The sequence below is a fragment of the Streptopelia decaocto genome (assembly GCF_964273445.1).
Source record: "Streptopelia decaocto genome assembly, chromosome: 1".
Taxonomy (NCBI): Eukaryota; Metazoa; Chordata; class Aves; order Columbiformes; family Columbidae; genus Streptopelia; species Streptopelia decaocto.
The window spans coordinates 74,461,313-74,483,443 of record NC_138663.1 but is presented as its reverse complement, the minus strand read 5'-3'; the positions used below and the strand labels follow the sequence as shown (position 1 = coordinate 74,483,443).

Here is a 22,131-nt window from a genome sequence, read left to right as displayed (position 1 = left end):
CGAAAATCGCATTAATTTTAAACCTACTTTATTTGCAATCAATTTGTTTTAAATACAAAAAGTTTTTTGTAAACTAAGGCAATTAAAAATTAAGTTCATACTTGGGTCTGGAAGAAGAAAAATTCCCATGCGGGTAACAGTGTTAAACAACCATTTAAAGTAATTTAAGGTGTTATTTAAAAGTCGGTTTGAGAGGACGGGTCCGATTCCCTGGGTTCCGGTGAGCGGTGGCCGCTCCACCTGCTGCAACGTCTATTAAATTTCTTGTCGCCTGTTGAGCTTGGCTAGGAGGTGCTTAGTTTTGATCACCCACCTCCAAGAGGCGGAGAGCCCCGAGTTTAGTGTGCCCCTGTGAGGGGATACAGGTGAAAACTGGTTATTTCCTATTTTCATAGGCTGGAGAGCAGTCAGACAGAAAGGGACCTGAGGGTACTAATTGACAGGAAGCTCAACATGAGCCATCAGTGTGCCCGGGTGGCCAAGAAGGCCAACGGTATCCTGTCCTGTATCCAAAATAGCGGGGTCAGCAGGACAAGGGAAGTGATCCTTCCCCTGTGCTCTGCACTGGTGAGGCCACACCTGGAGTATTGTGTTCAGTTCTGGGCCCCTCAGTTCAGGAAAGACATTGAAGTGCTGGAGCGGGTCCAGAGAAGAGCAACACGACTGGTGAAGGGACTTGAACATAAGACCTATGGGGAGAGGCTGAGGGAGCTGGGGTTGTTCAGTCTGGAGAAGAGGAGGCTTAGAGGTGACCTCATCACTCTCTGTAACTACCTGAAGGGAAGTTATAGCCAGGTGGGGATTGGTCTCTTCTCCCAGGCAGTTAGCAATAGGACAAGGGGGCATGGGCTTAAACTCTGCCAGGGGAAATTTAGGCTGGATATTAGAAAGAAATTCTTTACAGAGAGAGTGGTCAGGCATTGGAATGGCCTGCCCAGGGAGGTGGTGGACTCGCCGTCCCTGGAGGTTTTTAAACTGAGATTGGACATGGCACTTAGTGCCATGATCTAGTAAACGGACTGGAGTTGGACCAAGGGTTGGACTCGATGATCTCTGAGGTCTTTTCCAACCCAGTCGATTCTGTGATTCATGCAGCGATTCCCCCGCAGGAGGGTGCCGTCCCCCTGCTCCTGGCTGCGCATGCGCGCCTTCCCGGCGAAGCATCCGGGAAGCGCAGCTTCGCCCCGCCCCTTCCCGCTCTCCCGGCCAATGGGGGCCGGGGCGGGCCTGCCTGTCATGGCCGCCTCCGTGCCGAGGCCTTGAGCAGGAGCGGCCCCCTGCCCGCGCAGCCCCGCTGCCGCCGCCATGGGCACCGTGCACGCCCGGGTAAGCGCCGCGCCGCGGGGCAGCGGGGAGGGGCCCGGGCGGAGGGTGGTTCGGCGGCTGCGGTCGGTGCTCGCCGCGGGACTGGCCCGGAGGTCGCTTCGGCGACCTTCGGGCCGGGCCGGGCTGGGCCTGGTCTAGGGCGGGAGCGGAGACCGGCCGCGTTCCTCCGCCGGTTACAGCGCGGCTCCCCGGGACCTGGACTGGGCCCCCGTGCCCCGCTTTGCCTGAGGGGCTCCGCGCAGGCCCGGGCGGCGGCAACCGGCGGCTTCGTGCCCAGCGCCGCCGGGGGAAGCCTCGCCGGTAACCGACGTCCTGCCAGGGGCGGGCGCGGGGGGAAGGGGCCCGGCCCGGCTGAACTGCCGCCGTCCCGGGGCTCGGAGGCGCCTTGTCTTTTCTTCCCGGGCCCTGCCTCCCTCCCTGGCGGCGAGTGGGGTTGACCTTGCCACAGTGGGCTGGCGAGGGCCGAGCTGCCTAAAGCACGGAACCACAGAATGTCAGGGATTGGAAGGGACCTCAAAAGATTACCCAGTCCAACCACCCCACTGGAGCAGGAACACGAGGTTACATAGGAAGGCATCCAGACAGGTTTTTAATGTCTTCAGAGGAGGAGACTTCACAGTCTCCCTGGGCAGCCTGTTCCAGTGCTCTGGCACCCTCCAAGTAGAGAAGTTTCTCCTCATATTTAAGTGGAACCTCCAGTGTTCCCGTTTGTATCTGTTGCCCCTTGTCTTACCATTGGTTGTTGCCAAGAAGAGCCTGGTTCCATTCTTGTGACACTCACCCTTTACATGTTTATAAACATTAATGAGGTCACCCCTCAGTCTCCTCCAAGCCAAAGAGCCCCAGCTCCCTCATCCTTTCCTCATATGGGAGATGCTCCACTCCATCATCTTATTGGCTCTGCGCTGGACTCTCTCAAGGAGTTCCCTGTCCTTCTTGAACTGAGGAGAAGACAGGAAAAAAACCAAATCAACTATCCAAAACATAAACAAACAAACCCCACCAACCAATAAAACAACAAAAACAACAACCAAAAAAAACCCACCAAACCAACAAAACCAAAGCAACAACAAAAACATAAATCCAAAGCACGAGGCAAAGTGAACCTGCCCCCCAAGTGCAGCCCTCAGGCAGCGAAAAGTGGAGGTTGTAGGTTTGCGCTTCCCAGAAAACAGCCGTGTTGCTTAAAGAGAACGGCTGTGTCTCACGTTCCTGAAGCACTTTGAGAACCTCACAAACAGAAGCGTAAATCTCCAAACCTGTTGCGTAAAGAGGAAGGTAAAGATTTAAGTGTTTATTGCGGTAGGACAAGAAGTAGCGATCGTAATGGCAACAGAAAGAGTAAGTCTTAAACATCAGAAAATAATTTCAAAGAATAAGGATAAGCAGGCTCTGAAATGCTTTAGGAAGGCATTGAATTCTCCATGCTTCCAGGCTTCTTTAGGGAGGCATCTCTCAGGATAATTTTAGATAAGCAGTCCACTCATGAGCATTCTATGGAAAGGCGGAAGAGCTGTGTGTGACAGGTTATGAGAAAGTCAAGCTATATCAGTGTAATGTAGAGAAGGTTAATGGTACTGTTGACTGTAAAGCAAATGAATCACAGAACAAATCTTAAGTCCATTTGGTAAAAACTTTGTAAATTTGGCTTAAACTACCTTCCCCTTAAAACAACCATGGTGAGCCTGCATAGGGCTGTTTAAAACTGTGATGTAGACAATTCAGGTCTGGTTAATGAGTGACTGACCTCTTTGGGGGCTAAGAATGGTCTGGGTGATTCCTCAGGATCCCAGGCAGATTGCCTCTTTTCTGTGGGCCTGTTGAAAACCAGCAGGCTTGTACATAGTGTTTAATTAAACTGAGGAATATATTGCTGCAGGGGGCTATTAAGGCTCCAGAGTATCTAATTACCATGACTAATTTAATTTCTGAGTCAATGTTTTTTCTTGTATTCTTGGGTTTATATCCTTCTGCAGTATAAAGTGATATACAATGTTATGTGGGTGCAGAGTGTTTTGTGTCTGCCTGAAAATTATCAGGAGCAAGAGAGGATTCTGACTTCATTGAACTTGATTCTGATACGTAACAGCAATTTACTATTCCAGCAAAACAGCTAGCCTTAAATAATGCAGCCAGTAGTGTATTAGTGACTTAAGACTAAAAGTAGATTTACTGAATTATCCAATCCTGACCTCTGCTTTTGCAGGCAACCCTCTATTCGCACTTGAATCCATTATCTTCTGATAAGTCTTATTTTAGAACTCTTTCAGGTGTAGTAAATAAAGCCATGCTGTGCTGGAAACAGTTTTGATTAAAATGTTCTCCTCTAATGGGTGGGGCCTGAGGTTCTTGAGCGTTACCTAGAAGAATACTTTTAAAAGAAATACTAATATATATAAGCATATAAATATATGCAAAGCAAAGTAACACAATTTTTTTCGTTGTTCAACATTCACACGCCTCTCCCTCCCCCCCCAAAAAAGTAGTGACACCCTGATTTTTTTTTTAAGAAGGTAGAATTTATCTTTAACACAGGAAGCATGCCTTAAAAATAAGGTTATTTTTGGAAGAGTGCAGAGTATTTTTGAGAAATCATTCAACATGGAAGCTCTTCAGGTTCATTAAAAATTTCAGCAAATGGGTAGGTAAGAAGTGTGCTGGTAATTCCCCTCATTTTAGTTCTTCTCTTCTGGTTTTTCCTCCTTATGATCTGATAAGCACAGTGTCAAGAACCATAGCTTTTTTCCTTTGCAAAAGGCATAAATCACAAATCTGCGTACTGTATTAAATGCTGTTTTCTTTTATGCTTTCAGAGTTTGGAGCCTCTTCCAATGGGTGGACCAGATTTTGGTGCCCTAGGAGAGGAAGCTGAACTGGTTGAAGTTGAACCTGAGGCCAAGCAGGAAATTCTCGAAAATAAAGATGTAAGTACCTGAACAATGGTACTGATTTTTTTCATTCCTTCAGTGCCAAGAGAAACGTCTTGGCACTCTTACTTGCTTGTTTTTCCTAAGGGAACTTTCTAAACTGTGGCTTGAGATGTGAAATAATTAATTTTAGTACAGTGAATTTAATCTGATGTTGTCTAGTTCCAGTTCTTTCTTTTTCCCTACCACAGGAGCTGTTATTAAAATTCAGCTTTGAGTTAACAGACCAGTTTCCGGATGCCACTTTCCCCTCTCTCTCATAAGAGATTACTGCTTCTGCAACACTGCTTAGGAGCAAACCAAGCAACTGTCCTTAATCTGCCTGAGAACAGTATTGGACAGGTTAGGGTAAACTGCCACCACGTGAATTATGTCACTAAGGGAAATATTAACTTCAGCAGAGGATGATAACTTTTAAAAAATATATATTTCACATGCAAGACCGTGTCTGTCTTGGCCGGTAATAAGTTAAGGCATGGTAGAGGGATGAGATATCATGCGTTATCTTTGTTTTTATTAGTTTTCCTTTCCCTTATGCTATTGAGAGTCATCCTAACTAGAAGCTTGGTAACAACATTTGGGTTTTTTTGAGTTCATTATGTATATATTGTGATACCTTTTTTTGAAGCAATTTGCAGTACTGCTTGGTTGCTCTTACTCTGCTGTTTTATTATATGCGAATACCTGAAGATATATTTTTTTACACTTACCGCTAAAATTATAATGCACTGAAAAGGTTGGAAAAGTAAGGGAAATGCAATCAGTGTAGTCTATTTTTACCAGCTAACTTAGAGCGTGTTGTGGTTTTTAAGGTAAAATTATCTCAGATAATTATATAACAAGAGGAATGATTTTAGGAAAATATAAAACCTCATAATTGTAGTGACCTTAATATGCATTTTAAACTACAATGCTCCAGTGGTAGTAATAATTTTCATAGTTAAATATTTATGGCCTTTAGGTTTGGTTTTAACACTTTGCTTATGTGTAGCTGTTACAAGAAATAGCTAACTATGACTAACTCCGTGTTTTGTCTTACATGTAATATCTCGGTGTGATTTCTGCATTGACTTAATTGTCAATACAACACAACTAAAATCCCAGCAGCTACAATCCATTACTGCTGCTTCTGCTACGATCAATATAAGCTTTCATATTAAGAGTTCTTTTTCTTTAATTTTCATGGTAAGGAAACAACTTTCCGGAATTGTAGATAACACTGATTTCCGATAATGTTGGTTAGCAGTAATTAGCCTAGGAATCTTCAGGGTTTTTCACTTGGACAATGATATTTTTTTCGGCATACGTGATTTTGATGGTCATTATTAGAGGCAAATTCAGTATTTATGTATCTGTTTTGTTTAGGTGGTGGTTCAGCATGTGCACTTCGATGGACTTGGAAGGACCAAAGATGACATTATAATGTATGAAGTTGCTGATGTTTTCAAGGCTAAAAATCTTATTGATGTAAGTACTGCAGTGAATATCAGACCTACTGTTTAAAAATTCAAGTTACAACTTTCTCTCTTTTTCCTGCTTTGGGCTGCTCCCTTCAGACATGCAGCAACTTCATCAAGTTTTGTGACAATTCTGGTCTTCTGCTATAGGAGCCAAACCTAAATATGTAATACGGGCAGATACTGTATGGATCAAAGTGTGAGTTAGGCTGTATGTCCTTGCACTTTTAGGTGGTGATTCCTTCTGGAGTGGGCCTGACAGACTTGTAAATCAGTCTAAACAGGTTAGGGTGTTTGGGTTTTTTGCCAAAAGCATGGGCTCTCTAAATAGGTGTATAAGTTTTAAGGACTGATACCTATTTGAATAGCAGGTTTAAGTATTATAACAATTAGCATGCAAACTAACAAAAGGCAGGAATTGAGATGGATGTTCTGGATTTGATTTAATTTTTTTCTTTACAGATTCAAGTGTAAATTGGTTGTGATGTGTTTTGAAGGCCCATATATGTGTCTTTGCACAAAAAATCTGTGAACGTTGTATGACTTAGCTGCATTTCTACTGTTTGATCCTCGTTATTTTTTGGTAACCTGAAAGACTGAGCTAATTATCTTGTCATGTAGGTGATGAGAAAATCGCATGAAGCTCGTGAAAAGTTGCTTCATCTAGGAATCTTTAGACAGGTAGAGGTTCTGATTGATACCTGTCAAGGTATGTATTGCCTCATTAATCCTTACCTTTTTTTCTCATACACACATAGACATAACATGATGTATATTTCCCTATGTAATAGGTTGGACATTTTTGTGTATATAACTTGCTCTCTCATATACCTTTATATGTTTTAGATGCTTGTGTAGGTGTGGTATATGTATGAATATGTGTCTACATCCATTACCCTTATGAAAAAGATGCATTTGCATGTGTCCGTATATCTGTGTATGTGAATATAAATATTACTTGTATACATGCAAATATGAGTGAATTTCCAGCACTAAATTAATTACAGTGCACATACCTTAAACCAAAGGTTCAGGGGAACACTTGAGGAAAAGCTTGAAAACATGTCCTTTACTTTCATGTATTACACGTCACATAACTGACATTATATCAGCACATCCTTGGTGCCTAAGGAAATACTAGTTATTTTGTCAGTGCTTTTGAGTAAAAATTGGCTTGTAGCGTATATGGGGCAGCTGAATGTGTGCAGGTTTCACAGTAAAGCTCAGCTTGCATTCCCAGGCTTGTGGTTGCTGTTCAAACCTGTTGCTGTTCTCTTCAGCAGAGGGAGGTTGTGTTATTGAGAAGGAAACGCAGTGCAGTCCCACAAGTTGCTGGTGCTGGGATGCTGGGCCCATTTGCTTTGAGCAGAACTGGGCACCCTTGGCAGCAGCTATGGTTTGGAACAGCTGCTGTAGCCAGAGGGAGCCCTGTAGAAACTGAGCGGTTTTTGTTGTTCAGCACTTGCTCACAGTGTGCTGGGAGCTCTGCCCTAGGGACGGCATCCTTCTTGCCATGTCTGGACCATTTTAATTTCTAATTATTCTAATATAAGAATTTGCCTCCATCTTTATTTTTAGTGGGTAGGTAACAAATAAATGTTACTAGTTCATAATTAAACTAATGTGTTATTGATTAGAGCTAGTCATGCTTTGATTGAACAAAATTCTGCATGCATATCCAAACAACTTCTCTTTTTCAAGCCATTTTAGTTTGTAATGTAGACTTCAACTATATAATTTAATTAAACCAGTTTTCAAATAGTTCAAGTCATCTTCTGTCTGCATTCTTTTAAATAGCTCTTTAGGGATAACATATGTTTGTTTATGTAGGAGATGATGCCCTTCCAAATGGTTTAGATGTAATCTTTGAGGTAACAGAATTGAGAAGACTAACTGGAAGCTATAACACTATGGTTGGCAACAATGAAGGCAGTATGGTATGGATTATTTCAAATAATTATTAATACCTTTTGATATTCCTCTTACTTTCATGTTCCAAACCTAGCAAGGAATTTGGTGATTAAATAAGTGAGGACTTGATCCAAGGCAAAGTATTTTCTTGATCCAGCTTTACTAAGGCTTTGCCAGACCTTTGTCTCTAAAGAGTCTTTGTATTAGTCAGGCTTTCATTCAGCAAAAGCCTATTTTGAGCTAGGGAAGAATGGTATAGTTTCCAACTAAGCATGTTAATTTTTTGATTCTTAAAAATTACTTAAATTTTTTGTGGTAATATTTTAGGTGCTTTATGTACTGGGGAGGTTAGTAAGTTTGGCATTTAGTTTCTCTGAGATCTATTTAAAGTCATTTTCTTCTTGGCTGAAATGCTTTATGTTTGACTTAGAAATTGTTGTTTTTTGCTGTTTTAATGCTGTAACAGTTATTCTGGGCTGCAAAATGCAGGGTTTTCCAGAACCATATCAACTGCGGAACTTGTTTCAATTAAGAATGCATCACATTAAAATCTTGTGTGAAAAATATTTACCAGTTGACACAAAAAATAACAGCTGTGCTGTTGTGTTAACGTACTTTTAACAGGAGTGCTGGTGTGTGTAGATGATGCTTTGAGGTGCTCTTTCCTGTGCCCATTCTGCCTTCTCATGGTCACAGTACAGCTCTGCGTGCCGCTGGTAGATAAGCCAGATCAAGGGACTCATCTTTTTCTTCTTAGGAGTATTTTTAACCTGGATAAGATACTGCATGACTCAGGTGATGGTGTTTTGCGAGTTGAGGGAAAACAGGAACTCAGTGAGAGCTGCTTATGTGGCCTTGCTGGTGAGAGCAATGTCCAGAGTGTCATGGCCTAAATGAAATCAGCGCAGAATCCTATTTATGTGTTCTACTGCATTTGGAAACAGTCTGAAAGTTACTTGGGTTTCTCTTTTTGTACTCAGCTCCCCCTACTATTTGATTTTCATTTCTTACAGAGAAGTAAAACTTCTGAGTGATATGAAAGCATGAGTTGTATACATTGGTCTAAGCAGCAAAGATCATGGTTCTTTAAGAGTTAAATAGATTTGACATTTATTCTAATCCCTTAAATTCACCTGAAGCCTATAGATGTAATATTTCATAATAATAGCCCTTTCTGGTTAGTTGGATAATTGCATATTAGCCGTCATCACAAAGTTCAGGTGACTGATTTGCTTCCAGTGCCTGTTAGACAAAGGCAATTAGGTTTTGGTAGCATTTTAACATTCTTTTAAAATAGAACATACAACAGGAGAAGAGTCCTGGTAGTGTCTGTGCTTGGAGGAAGTCTGCTTCTTCCTTGCTGCCAAAGGGACACAAGGAATTTGTCAGAACGGGCAAAAGTGTTTAACTGTCGTTTCTGGAGAATTGTAATGGTATGTTGTACTGCCATCAGGACTGAGTGCAAAATTATCTTGTTTCTCAGAACAAAAATACAAAGGAGTAGCTCTGTATTGATAATTTTCCATTGACTTATTGCTGTGGTTCCAATCAACCTTACCTGGCTGGAAAATCTGCATTTGCAGAGCAGTTGCTTATTATGCCGAAGACTTAGTTCTCTAAGACTGGCTGGGAGATTTTGCTTGAAATAATAGCAGTACTAATTATAGTAGGTTTAAGTCAGCAGCTACTGCACAGCACTAGAAATTGGGTGATTAACTGTAACTTGCACTATTGTGATGGCTTTTGCTGCCAGAGCAAAGAGAAGCTTAACTTGCAAGAAAAACAGATTTAATTACAACCATTTTTGAGTATCTTAATTTCTCATTCTCTGGGTAAGGTATGCTTGTCTTCAAAATATGATTAAGATGCAAGATAGCAAACTGTATGAAATTGGTTTTTTATTATTTTCCATAGGTACTTGGGCTCAAGTTCCCAAATCTCTTTGGGCGTGCAGAAAAGGTAACCTTCCAGTTCTCCTATGGAACAAAGGAAACTTCATATGGCCTGTCATTCTTCAAGCCACAGCCTGGAAACTTTGAAAGAAAGTAGGGGATGCATTTTTGAGTACTTTTTATTTTTTATGAATGAAGGCATATAAAACAATTAGTAAGATCTTTCATTGAGTAATGATTACATTTATTCCTTTGAGGGTCTGTTAATAATGTAGCAGAGTTGGTTTCTCAAGTTTTTGTGATAATTTAAAATTCCACCTACTTAAATAGTTTCACTTTCAAACCTATCAGTAACGTTGTGTTTCAGTTTTTCAGCTAACCTCTATAAAGTAACTGGGCAGTTCCCTTGGAGCTCTCTTCGTGAAACTGATAGAGGAATATCAACAGAACTCAATGTAAGTGTAGCACAGGTGTTTGTGGAACATGTGCTTCATCTACATTTAATTCAAATCATAGCTGGATTTCACAAATATTTGTTTTACTTTTTTAATGATTGAAACACTTGTGCACAGGGCTAACTTGTCATTATTTGAAAGAGATCAACAATTTTTAAATGACTGAGGTAATAAATCTTAGTCTTTTTCTTATAATTCAGTCTTATTTTGTCTATATAAAAATACCAATATGTTTTTCTCCAAATTGTTAATGTTTCAAGTATCATTTCAGAGAGACAGCCTAGCTCACTGTATCAGCCCAATTCAAGATATTTTTTGTTTGGGATGGATTAAGTAGTGTGCACCTACTTGGCGAAACTCTGTTGACTGGAGCCGAATTAGCATTACTCTGAATTGAAAAAGGGTTTCTCTCTCGTCCACAAGTTTGGAAAGAAAAAGCGTTGACTCATGATTAAGTAAACTTTAGAGAGAAAGATTTTTCAGGGAAATGTTTACTTTCATTTGTATCAAAAATTGTTAATGTCATACCCAATTCTTTATTTATAGTTTCCAGTCTGGAAGACTAATCACACACTGAAGTGGGAAGGTGTGTGGAGAGAGCTTGGCTGCCTCGCTAGAACAGCGTCCTTTTCTGTTCGAGAAGAAAGTGGACATTCTCTTAAATCTTCTCTCTCTGTAAGGCTCTTTCCTGACATTTTTTTAAAACGTTATTTTGAGCAATCTAATACTTCTGAATGATACCAAAGGAGCTTTTTGTCTTAGTAGGTAGTGTGTTTTATTTCAGACATCTTGTGCCATGTTTGGTCGTTCATGCAGAGTCATCCAGGATGTCCAAAGAAAAAACATATTTTCATGGCTGACTGTTGCATAGTCTGTTTTTTTTCTTTTTTCTGGGTCTCCCTCCATGTCATGTACCATCTCTTAGGAGAATTGTCTTGTTTGGTAGGTGACAGGATCAGTGTATTTCCTCACCCTGCAGTTGCTGTGCCATTTCTAAATATTATTTCTTATAGCAGTCTTTGATCACTTGTCATCTTTTAACTTGTAGCATACAAATTGTAGGAGATAAACTCCTTGCTGGTTACTGTCACAAAATTGGCTATTTACACTGGGTCATTGTTGCTGCTATATTTCTGGTGCATACCATGGCCAAAAGATAGAAATTTATGTGTTTCATGTGGCCTCGAAAACTAAACCGTCAAAACTAAGTTAGTCTTGTAGATATAATGTTCCCAAATCAACGAAGCTATGCTAGCCTTAGCTGGAGCTGTGGTTGTTTTCCACAGTTTGCACCATTTTTGAAGGAAAAGAATAGTGTCATTCTGTGGTATTACGCAGATATGGAACCTAAAAATAATTGTTCCATTCTTTTCAGCATGCCATGGTAATTGATTCCCGCAACTCCTCAATCTTGCCAAGACGAGGTGCTTTGCTGAAAATTAATCAGGTAGTATTAAATCACTTGAACTGTTATTGGATTTTGTATCTTAAGTGTGTTTGAGTTAACTGTTAATTTATCTAATTTATGTTCATGTTAAAAATGTCTGCAGTTAGAAATTCATGGTAAATTGACTAGGATACAGTAATGACCAGTATTTACTTTTTATCTTTACAGTGTGTGCCTTTTAAATCTATGAAACCTTTTTTATTATGGTGGCAAATTTTCATTTATATACCATTGTTCGAACAGCACAGCAATTTTATCTTGCCATTAGCATTAAATTGTTTATTAGCTGAGATACATTATCCCTGACAGTATTTAAACTTTACAGTAGGTATTAGTCCTTGTTTTCTAACACTGTGACACAGAACTACCCCACTGTGGTCCTGATGCTGTTTTTTATAAGCCTTAAAAATGAAAGACTGGCATATGGCATTTTGGCACAGAAAATGGTTTTCGCTCTAGTTACTTTCAGAGCTTTTTAAAAAGCTGGCTTTTCTGCTGTATGGGTTAATGCTTCAGAAGCATTAAATTCTGCAGTGCTTCAGAAGCAGATTGCTTTGAAGTGCCATTGGAACTAGAAGTGCTGCTGTTCCTTAGCAGCAGTGAACTATTCTGTTTTTGAGTGAGAAAGGTGGATACAATTCAGGGTTTAGTTAGCATATCGTTTGTTAGATGCTGCCTCTAACACTGATTCAGTCACTTCACTTGTTATTTTCAACTAGAATTGGTGTAAAGCAACTGGCTATTTCGTTCTTCAGCCCTGCTTTAGTACATATGAAATCTTCTCAGGTCTAGGAAAATACAGTAAGAGTTTTGATTTCAGATGCTAAATTTTCCAGCTGTCATTTACAAAATGGCTTTGAAAGTGATAGCTTGGTTTAATACTTGGAGGAGAAAAGCGCAGCTTATTGTTGTGAGGGTCACGTGTGGTTTTTCATTGATCCCAAATTCAGTTGTCTCTCCATATCAGTGCATTTTTTATTTCTGGCGCAGAGAACACTGCTTTTGCTGATGCAGACATGATGACCTTTTAGAGAAAAGAAATATGTGATATCTGTTACAACTTTCATAAACTTATGTCTTTGCAGGAGCTGGCTGGCTATACAGGTGGAGACGTGAGCTTTCTAAAAGAGGATTTTGAATTTCAGTTGAATAAGCAACTTATCTGGGATTCGGTAATTGTTTTAAAGATATTTTAGTAATTGATCTGAATAATCAAATGAGGTTATTGAATCTGTGTCTTATGATGGTTGTTCACGATGAATTAGAAAAAGGTCACGGAAGTGAAAGATGGCTGGTGTAAAGATCTTGAAAGTAAATACTCTAACCTGGCTCCATCCTCGTGGCACTCACCCTTTATATATTTATAAACATTAATAAGGTCACCCCTCAGTCTCCTCTTCTCCAAACTAAAGAGACCCAGCTCCCTCAGCCTTTCTTCATAAGGGAGGTGTTCCACTCCCTTAATTATCTTTGTTGCCCTGTGCTGGACTCTCTCCAGCAGTTCCCTGTCCTTCTTGAACTGAGGGGCCCAGAACTGGACACAATATTCCAGATGTGGTCTCACCAGGGCGGAGTAGAGGGGAAGGAGGACCTCTCTTGATCTACTAACCACCCCACTTCTAATACACCCCAGGATGCCATTGGCCTTCCTGGCCACAAGGGCACAGTGCTGGCTCATGGTCATCCTGTTGTCCACCAGGACCCCCAGGTCCCTTTCCCCTACACTGCTCTCTAATATGTAATTTCCCAACCTATACTGGAACCTGGGGTTGTTCCTGCCCAGATGCAGGACTCTACACTTTCCCTTGTTAAATTTCATTAGGTTATTCCCCGCCCAACTCTCCAGCCTGTCCAGGTCTCGCTCTCGTCTAAATCGTTAATGAATATATTGAATAATACTGGCCCCAGTACCAACCCCTGAGGCACTCCACTAGATACTGGCCTCCAACTAGACTCTGCACCATTGACTACCACTCTCTGGCTTCTCTCCTTAAGCCAGTTTGCAACCCATCATCACTTGGTTTGGTTGGCAGAGCAGTTCTTGTGTATCCCCACCATATTTCCTTCAGAGGAAATGACCCTGGATAACTCCATGTTTAATGTACTCCAGCTTCTTAAGAGAACATAGAGGTCTTAAGTTTCAGGCATTTTTAACAGCAACAGAGCTAGTATTAGGTGGAAATAGGTGTTTTTCTGCTTAGTGAAATAAGAATTTAACTATATACTAGAAATATTTCTGTCTGTATTTAGAAATACCGCACAGAGATTGTGCAGTAAGTTCTTGTATCATAGATCAATGAGGAATTAAACAGCAACTTTCATTATGAAGAATTAAAAATCAGAGGTTACAATAATTTGTATACCAACATATAACAACATTTGTATACCAAACCAAGAGTTGAGAAGATCTCTGCCCCTTGAGAGCTTTTTAAAAAGTACTGGAATAACGAAGAAATTCTGGGAGGCTGGAATAATGTTAGCATTATGCCAACAGAATGACTGAAAAGCTCCAAGCTACTTCTGTAGTAGTGCAGATACTAATCAACTGATTCTGTAAGAATCTGTCACTCTGCTGTTTTGTACTTTGATTCTTAGGTGACTTGGTACAATGAAGTTCTTGACTTAGACCAATGAGGCCAACACAGAAGGGCTTTTTAAGGCTGTCTGCTATACCCTGTTCTTATTATACCATTATATTTGCACCTTCTGTGTGGTGGAGGAAAAGGCATTGTCTGAGGAGTGCACTTCTAGTCATCTCACATTGATTCACTGACCTTCAGCTGAGAAAGACAGCGTGAAGTAATTTAATGGCTTTGCAAAGAGGACTTTGCTCTTTCCTGTGACTGCTAGTATTCCTCCACTGGGAATTGAAGTAAAGCATATCTCATCGTGTGGTGCACATAATTTTACATGATCCATTGTTTGTGAGCGTAGGTAGGCTTGTGTGCAACTGGTTTTTGCACATTGTGTGTTGTGTAACGAGATATTATGTGTGTGATGAGTTCACATCTGATCATGGCAGGGGAGGCATCTGGGGACTCTCAGGGCAGAAGGCAGCAGGAGTATGCTGTAAAATTAGAGAAAATACCCAACACCTGTGGCCTTGGTATTGACAATAGATCTCACCATCTGGCAGTAGTACTTGGTACACAAGCAGCAGGCAAATCATTAAATGTATTTATTATAGTGGTTTGGCTCCCAAGAATTACTATATAGATAAGCAGTAATTATATAAGTGTATTCAATGTCAATATAGTGAGTTGCAGAATATGGTTTCATTCAATTATAAGGCTGATTTACAGACAGGTAATAATTGTGCATTTTTGGTAGCTATTTTCTGGACTTAGCCTCCTATGGGTTTAAAATTGCCAGGAGTAATTTCTGCCAGCAGTGTTGTTTTATTTCAAAACATGAAAATTCATAAGAAAATAGGAGCTGGATGAGTGTTCCCTTTGGCTATTGTGAAAGTGGCACTTGCTTCAAATGTGCTGTGTTGACTTTTTCAAGATGTAGCACTGCATGAAAGAAAGAGGGCAGCAATGATCAAGTTTCTTGAAAATACCATTACTGATGGTGTGATATCCAAGTATGCACTGTGAGAACGTGTAACTTTCTGTCAAACCAAGGAGAGCTCTGCTTGTTACTGAGCGATGAATTTTTAGGGAAATTAAGTAATATATATTAATAAACACCTTCTTTTTCTCTCCAAAGGTTTTTTCAGCATCACTTTGGGGTGGAATGCTAGTACCTATTGGAGACAAGCCATCCAGTATAGCTGATAGGCAAGTTTTTTAAATGTTTCTTAATTTTTTTCAGCCAACCCAGGTAATGTATAAAGAACATCCTATAGTAGAAGAGAGAAGCAGTAATAGCTCTGGTTCTGAGGAGAATCGAATAAGTTTCCAGTTAGGTTTAATTGAATGTTAGTACTCAAGCCTCCTGTTTTTGATTTTCATATTAGAGTAGTATAAACTTTGAATGTGCTATATAGTAGCTCTGCCTGCCAATATTTATGGTTGCAAAATGGTATTTACTATCTGCAAAATTTTGTATCAGGCATAGGTAACACTGTAGGTATTTTTAGAAGTCATATTGTAACTATGTAGGATTTATAGGCAATTTTGCCCTTTAAGACCTGTGTTTAAAGATCACTAGCAGAAACCATTTAGGCTTAAATTTATTTGCAATAAATACCAAATGTCAACCACAGTATTTCTATCAAAATTATTACAACAGACAGAATCAGACAGTGTTCTGATTCTTCTTAACTGCTGGGAACCTTTGATTTTGATCTTTGTAAGTGATAGAAGACTGATTGGGGTGGTTTGTGGGTTTTTTTAATACTTCCATTTGTTTTGAATTTTTGCCAAACACAGCAGGATTTATATATAATTTCTTGTATTTCTTTAAATACGCTGTTCTAAACCTGCTACAAAGTTACCTGTAACTCTGAAATGCAGTGTTAGAAGTATGGCTAAGTATTTTCAAATATATCCTTGAAGTGAAGCATTAAATTAAATTTGACTGTATTCGCTAGGTTTTACCTTGGTGGACCAACAAGTGTGCGTGGATTCAGTATGTACAGCATTGGACCCCAGAGTGAAGGTCTGAAACTTTTAAATCCTACTCCTCTGACAATACTGTAAATGTTAGTGTGTAACAAAGAATCAGATTCTGCCGTTAAGCTTTGTGTAACTTAAAAATAATTTTACTCATTCTGCACTTTGAGAAGTGTTATGTCTTTGATCTGTTACTGTGTATTAGTTCACAATGGAATGAAGCCTGGCAATTCGTAGTTAAGCCATAAGCTACTTTGGTAAACCCAGTGTGTGTTCAGACTTGCATACTTCCAGCATGTCACTTGAATTAGTAAGCAACAACAGTCACATTAAATTTCTATTTGGTACAGCACATGTTCACGTAGCTGAGGGGAAAAGTAATCTGATCAATAAATGCATTTGGAGAGCCAGAACCTTCCTCAGTTCTATTCCTTACTCTGCTGCTGACTTGCTGTTATCAGTGGATTCAGTATTCAGTATATTTTAAAGCTAATTTTTGAAACTAAGACAAGTATTTCAGAGGTGTTCACGGGGTAGTCTCTGCTGAACCACAAGTAGGTGCATACCTCAGGCTGTTTGGGTGAGGGAATGAAGAAAAAGGGCAATTCACTTGGAAGGTTTAAAGAATTGTGTAGGTGCTGATATTTTACTTGATAGTGGTGAGGTTGGAGAGAGGTGGGAGCAAGTGGCAACAGTTGTAAAAGAGGTAGCAGTGCAATATAAAACAATTTAAGGATGTGTTCTTGTTCTTTTAATATATACCACAGTAAATGCTTTTATTCCAACATTTTCCCTAAATAGGTGATTACTTGGGAGGAGAAGCCTACTGGGCTGGAGGCTTGCATCTCTACACCCCTCTCCCTTTTCGGCCAGGCCGGGGAGGGTTTGGAGACCTTTTCCGAACACATTTCTTCCTTAATGCTGGAAACCTCTGCAATCTTGACTATGGTAAGACTCAATAGAATTGTATATAACAAAACCTGCTTCTCTCTATATATAAAGGCAAAAAGAAGAGAGCTGTTATGTGTCTGTTTACTCAGAAGCAGTTTGTTTACTGTGTATATCTTGGTGCCTGTCAAAAAGCTGCTGCTATTAACTTGTGTATTTGACAGATAGCCAGTAATTTTTTTTGGCTCTCTACATAAATTCTAGCACTATTTGTAGGAAAGAGAACTAGGATAGTAACAGTAGTATCTGTGAATTTGTGATGTTTGCAGACCAGTAAGGTAATTGATTTACACCTGCTATACACCAATCTAAAGGGAGGCTGGAAGATGATATTTTAGTGGGATTGTAGTGTATTCTGGGATGAATTAAATAAAAAGTTATCATGAGGGTGTGGTAACTGATGGTTTGTTTTTTGTTGTTGGTTTGGTTGGTTGTTTTTTTTAGTTCCGTCCACAACTTTTTTCAAGATTTTAGAGTATTACTGTACAATTTTTCATTATCAGTTCAACTAATTTGGGGATGTAGTGATATTTGATGACTGCCTCTCTTGGTGGAAGAGAGATGGCATTCATATAGGAGGGAAACATTTTGTGCACAACTGAAAAGCAGACGAATCAACTTTAACAGAGGCCCAGTAAAGACTTTCAGTTAGGTCTTTAGTACTCATTTCCAGGTTCATATAAGTAGGTACCCTGTGAAGGGAAATGAAGATCAACCAGCAATCCAACTAGAGTTGTAGAAGTTTGTAGTTTGAGTACAAGGTACATGGTTGGCGTTTATGGGAGCTGTGGGTAGTAAATAAATGTTCAATCTACAGTGGGTGCTCCAAGTAGTCTGTCTTCTAGCTCTGAAAATCCAGTTAGCCTTGGCAACCTTTGACCACCTTGACTTTAATTCTTGTTCTTCTGCTCTTTTGCTTTCAGGTGAGGGTCCCAGAGCTCACCTGCAGAGGCTGGCAGAGTATATCCGATGGTCTTACGGTGCCGGAATAGTGCTCCGACTTGGAAACATTGCTAGATTAGAACTTAACTACTGTTTCCCCATGGGAGTGCAGTCTGGTGACAGGTTGGTTTTTTATACCAATTTCTTCAATGGGGACTGGTTTCAAAGGTTAATGTATTTCTATCTGCTTTTGGCAGAGAAAATTGCTGCCTTTTGATTTTGTTTATTCTATACCAGTTTAGCTTTTTTTTCAACACTTGTTGCTCTTCTTTCAGCTTGCTATATTCATGTTGATTTCACACTATTTTGTGGTTTAAGACTTTGTATCTCAAATTTCAAAGTTCATTGAACTTGAGATCAGCTGTTGAAATGTATGAATAGCTGTGTAGCAGGTTTTATTTCTTTAGGGGAAATGATCACTTAAACACCTCATGGGATTTTCTTAAGCCTTCCAAAACCAAATTGTTGGATAAATAATGAGTTTAATGCCTTTGCTTGAAAATGAAAACAAGTTTAACTATAGACAAAGAGAAAAGGAGAACAAATTAATTTGTTAGCAACCAATTATCCTACATCAAGCAAATATTATAGTACACAATAAAAAAGCTTCAGGGGGCTTGTTCTTGCTGGTGAATACTGTGCAAGATACTCTGTATTTTATACAGGAGTTGGATTATGTTTCTACTTGTCATTCGCGTGAATGAATAATAGCAATTTGAAAATTATGGCCTTTATTTTGCAAATGTAAATACTCCATATGTATGACAGATGGGCAAAGCATTTATTTTAAAAAGCCTTTGTCAGCTAAAATTTGAATTGTAACTTTCCAAAGATTGGAAACCTTGGGAATTTGGGAGTAGGGAGAATTAATTCTAATTTCATCAGTACCTTATATATGACTTACATTGTTCACTATTTGTTTCTTTTCAGGATATGTGATGGTGTTCAGTTTGGAGCAGGAATCAGATTTCTATAATACAGAAACCTTTTACATCAGTATATGAAATTGTGCTCCGTAATTGAAATCAAGACTATAATATAGCTTGATATGGTTTAACTTTTTTCTTGAATACAGATATGCATCTGAGTGATTTACCTCTCAGACTCCACTAGAAACTACATTAAAAAATTATGCTCTGAAGGTTCATTGTACTTCTGATTCTTATCAAAGATGGGAGGATTTTTGTAAGATTCTAGCTATTTTAACTTACAGTTTTTAGTTATTAATTATTATTGTTATTAATATTAGAGATATCTGTCAGAAATTGACTCTTGGATACAGTTCACATCATTATAGTAGCCATTGGCCTGCACAGCCTTTGCTCTTCCAACCACAAGTCTCAGAAGTGTTGAGATGACCAACTGTGAGTATGACTGGAGTAGAAATTAAGGGGGAACAGTTTTTCTCCATCAGCTTCTGTGAGCAAATGACCCTGAAAAAATTCTGTTATGCATCAAAAATTATTTTATCCAAATAATGTTTGTAAGCGAATGTTGCAGTTTAACCCCAGCCGGCAGCTAGGACTATGCAGCTGCTCGCTCACCCTCTACACACACATAAGTGGGATGGCAGTAGAGAATCGAAAGGGAAGGGAAAAACTCATGGGTTGAGCTAAGAACAGTTTAATTAAAGACAGCAGAGAAAATAATAATAAAAATAATGATTATATATATATACACACACTGCTAATAATAAAATAAGTGATATACAATGCAATTGCTTATGAACACTGGTTCTGTACAGCTGATCCTGGAAGAGTGGAGATCCGAGCAGCAGTTCATGCTTGAACATGATCACGCCAACAGCCGGTCCCAGAAAGGAAAATGCTCTGGTCCCAAACAACTGATCCCACAAAAAGGCAAAAGGCAAAACCACAGAGCTGGAAGAGTCAGCTCCCGTTCTATATGGAGCATGATGCAGGTCAGGAATATGGCCAACCTGGATGTCAGTCTAGGTGTTCTCCTGTTTCTAAGTGCACCTGCAGCTGCGAAGCTGAAAAAGTCCTTGGTCGTCTTGGCAACAGCCAAAACATCAGTGAGTTCTCACATTCTTTTTGTACCAACTCCAAAACATAGCCTAGCTACCGGAAAGAAAACATAACTCTGTCCCTTGGGAAGTTCAGTGTGCTGTCACACTATTCTCATACTAAATCTAAAACAAAAAACTGTCTTAGCTACTAAAAAGAAAATATTATAACTGCTATGAAGAAAATTAACTCGACCCCAGCAAAATCAGCACAGTGAACCAAAATATTCTGTTTCTAATATATTTTTCTGTTGTAAAATCATGATACTTAAATGTCTTCTACAATCTGAATTGCTTACTGTAATAGTTCAAATTAGCTGTTCAGCACAGTAGATACTAAATTCAATAGTAACTTTGAAAGGTTCAGGGTTCTTATCTCTGAGGCAGTTTTGAGTGTTTTAATGCTCTCAGGAAAGCCAGTGATTTGGGTCTTGCAAACAGATCTTTTTGTAGCAGTTGCAAAAGGGGATGTCCAGATGTGATCGTGTGATACTACCTTGTTTGTTCTTGTGTGAGAGGCCTCTTGACTGACTTCTTCAGATGCTGATTTAACTTAAAAGCAACATCCTGCTTTATCACTTGGCGTGTATTCCAGTTTTTATAAGGTTGGACTAATTCACTTGTTTAGTCCTAACAACTTGGTTACATATTAAATTTTTCTATATGCATCAATCTTGAGTTGTCATCCTAAGAGAATCTGACCCTAGAATCCACTTTCCCTGCATCTAAATTTGCACTTTTTGTTATTAGTTGTTGGCAAAATTTAAATCACAATACAAAGAAAATTCTGGGAGAGCAGAATGGAAATACACAAGCTATTATACTCCTGGTTTCTTCCACTCAGGTAAAGACACAGGTTTGGACATACTGACAAGCTGCTCAGCTTTGCTGAATGCTGCCAGGACTCCCATGAAGTCTTGTCCCCAGTCAGGTTAGCACTGGAGCTCCACTCTTTAAAGAAAGAGACCACAGTTTTATACATTGCTTTGGCATTGGTATATATTGCCGTTGCTGTTATACAGTAACTAAATCTGTTTATGTTTATAACTCACTTTATAAAATATGAAGGCTAAAAACTGATCCATCTTGGTTTTGCAGAGCTCTGCTTGATTAAACATCCTTCCCTTTTTATAAAGTTGCAGCAACAGGCTCACAGATGTTCAAAACAGAAAATTTTGTGAATGACAGAGGTCAGGTCTGTTTCAAATACCAAAATCTAATATAAAGAACCTTTTTCAGTGTGTATATCTCACAGCTGCTGTAGCAAAGATATATTTAACAAAGCATTTTTGATGATTTCTTGTTGTTATGAGATAAAACATGACACTATGTTAAGAATGTCAACAAATGTTACTGTTTTATCTCCAGCACTATCTACATTTTGACATATACAAATATTTTTAATGGGAATGTTTAAATACCTAATACTGCTAGGATTCTCTCCTAGGACTTCAAAGTTTATTTTGGTCCTTTTGATAATATTAGATGTATTCTGTTGCCTTAAAAGCTCCATTTTGTGCACGTTGTTTCTTACTAAAGGCTGCTCAAAGTGCAGTACGTATTACGTGAGAGTGCCCTAAGCGGGTCATTTTAGAGGGCATAGTAGCCTTCCTGAGTTTAGCAGACTTATAGAAATAGCCTCAGCCTGCACACCAAGAAGCAGATAGTCCGCAATTAAGCTTGAAAAGAACTGTGATCTGTATCAGAAATAAGGGATGAATGGGGGAAACTTCGCTGAAGGCTGAAGAGGCCTTTCAGGCACATTGCTGACGGACCACGCTGTACCACATACTACAGAACTATCCAGTAAGGATAAAGGGAGAAAAATCACGTTACATGAGCATTTACCTGGGTCACTGTTTCCCCACCTGTATTGCAGTACATCAAAAGATAACATTTTCTTACAGCATATGAACAAGTGCACAAAAACTGTCACAGTACATAAAGCATTCCTGCATTCCTCTGGAAGCAACATTACTGGATTACACTTACTTCTGTAGAATATTGATGTGATTAATATATTCGCATTTAAAATTCATTGCAGAGGCTCTAATAATTGGGATGGATAAGACAGGAATCAGAATCCCAGCAGAAGCTGCTGTAGTACTGAGCAGTCACAGTGGCAGAACAGCTCTGGACAGATCCTGTATCAGAAATAGCGTGGTCAGCAGGACAAGGGAAGTGATCCTTCCCCTGTACTCTGCATTGGTGAGGCCACACCTGGAGTATTGTGTTCGGTTC

At 39.6% G+C, this 22,131-nt stretch overlaps 1 protein-coding gene across 1 annotated transcript; it reads left to right on the top strand.

Annotated features, from left to right (window-relative positions):
* The first annotated feature begins 1,201 nt into the window (after positions 1–1,201).
* On the top strand, positions 1,202–19,005 carry SAMM50 (SAMM50 sorting and assembly machinery component). The gene is made up of 15 exons (XM_082076404.1): positions 1,202–1,326; positions 4,140–4,250; positions 5,619–5,720; positions 6,332–6,419; positions 7,541–7,647; positions 9,536–9,666; positions 9,881–9,968; positions 10,515–10,643; positions 11,344–11,415; positions 12,501–12,587; positions 15,127–15,197; positions 15,953–16,020; positions 16,776–16,922; positions 17,846–17,987; positions 18,795–19,005. The coding sequence occupies exons 1-15, from the start codon at positions 1,306–1,308 to the stop codon at positions 18,838–18,840; spliced, it is 1,410 nt and encodes a 469-aa protein (XP_081932530.1). The 5' UTR covers positions 1,202–1,305; the 3' UTR covers positions 18,841–19,005.
* Positions 19,006–22,131: the final 3,126 nt, after the last annotated feature.

Bases quoted from the DNA above. Each gene is read 5' to 3' on its own strand.
- SAMM50 (XM_082076404.1), top strand. From the start codon at position 1,306: ATGGGCACCGTGCACGCCCGG. The intron at 5,721-6,331 runs GTAAGTACTGCA...CTTGTCATGTAG, and splicing joins AGGCTAAAAATCTTATTGAT to GTGATGAGAAAATCGCATGA. The intron at 16,923-17,845 runs GTAAGACTCAAT...TTTTGCTTTCAG, and splicing joins CCTCTGCAATCTTGACTATG to GTGAGGGTCCCAGAGCTCAC.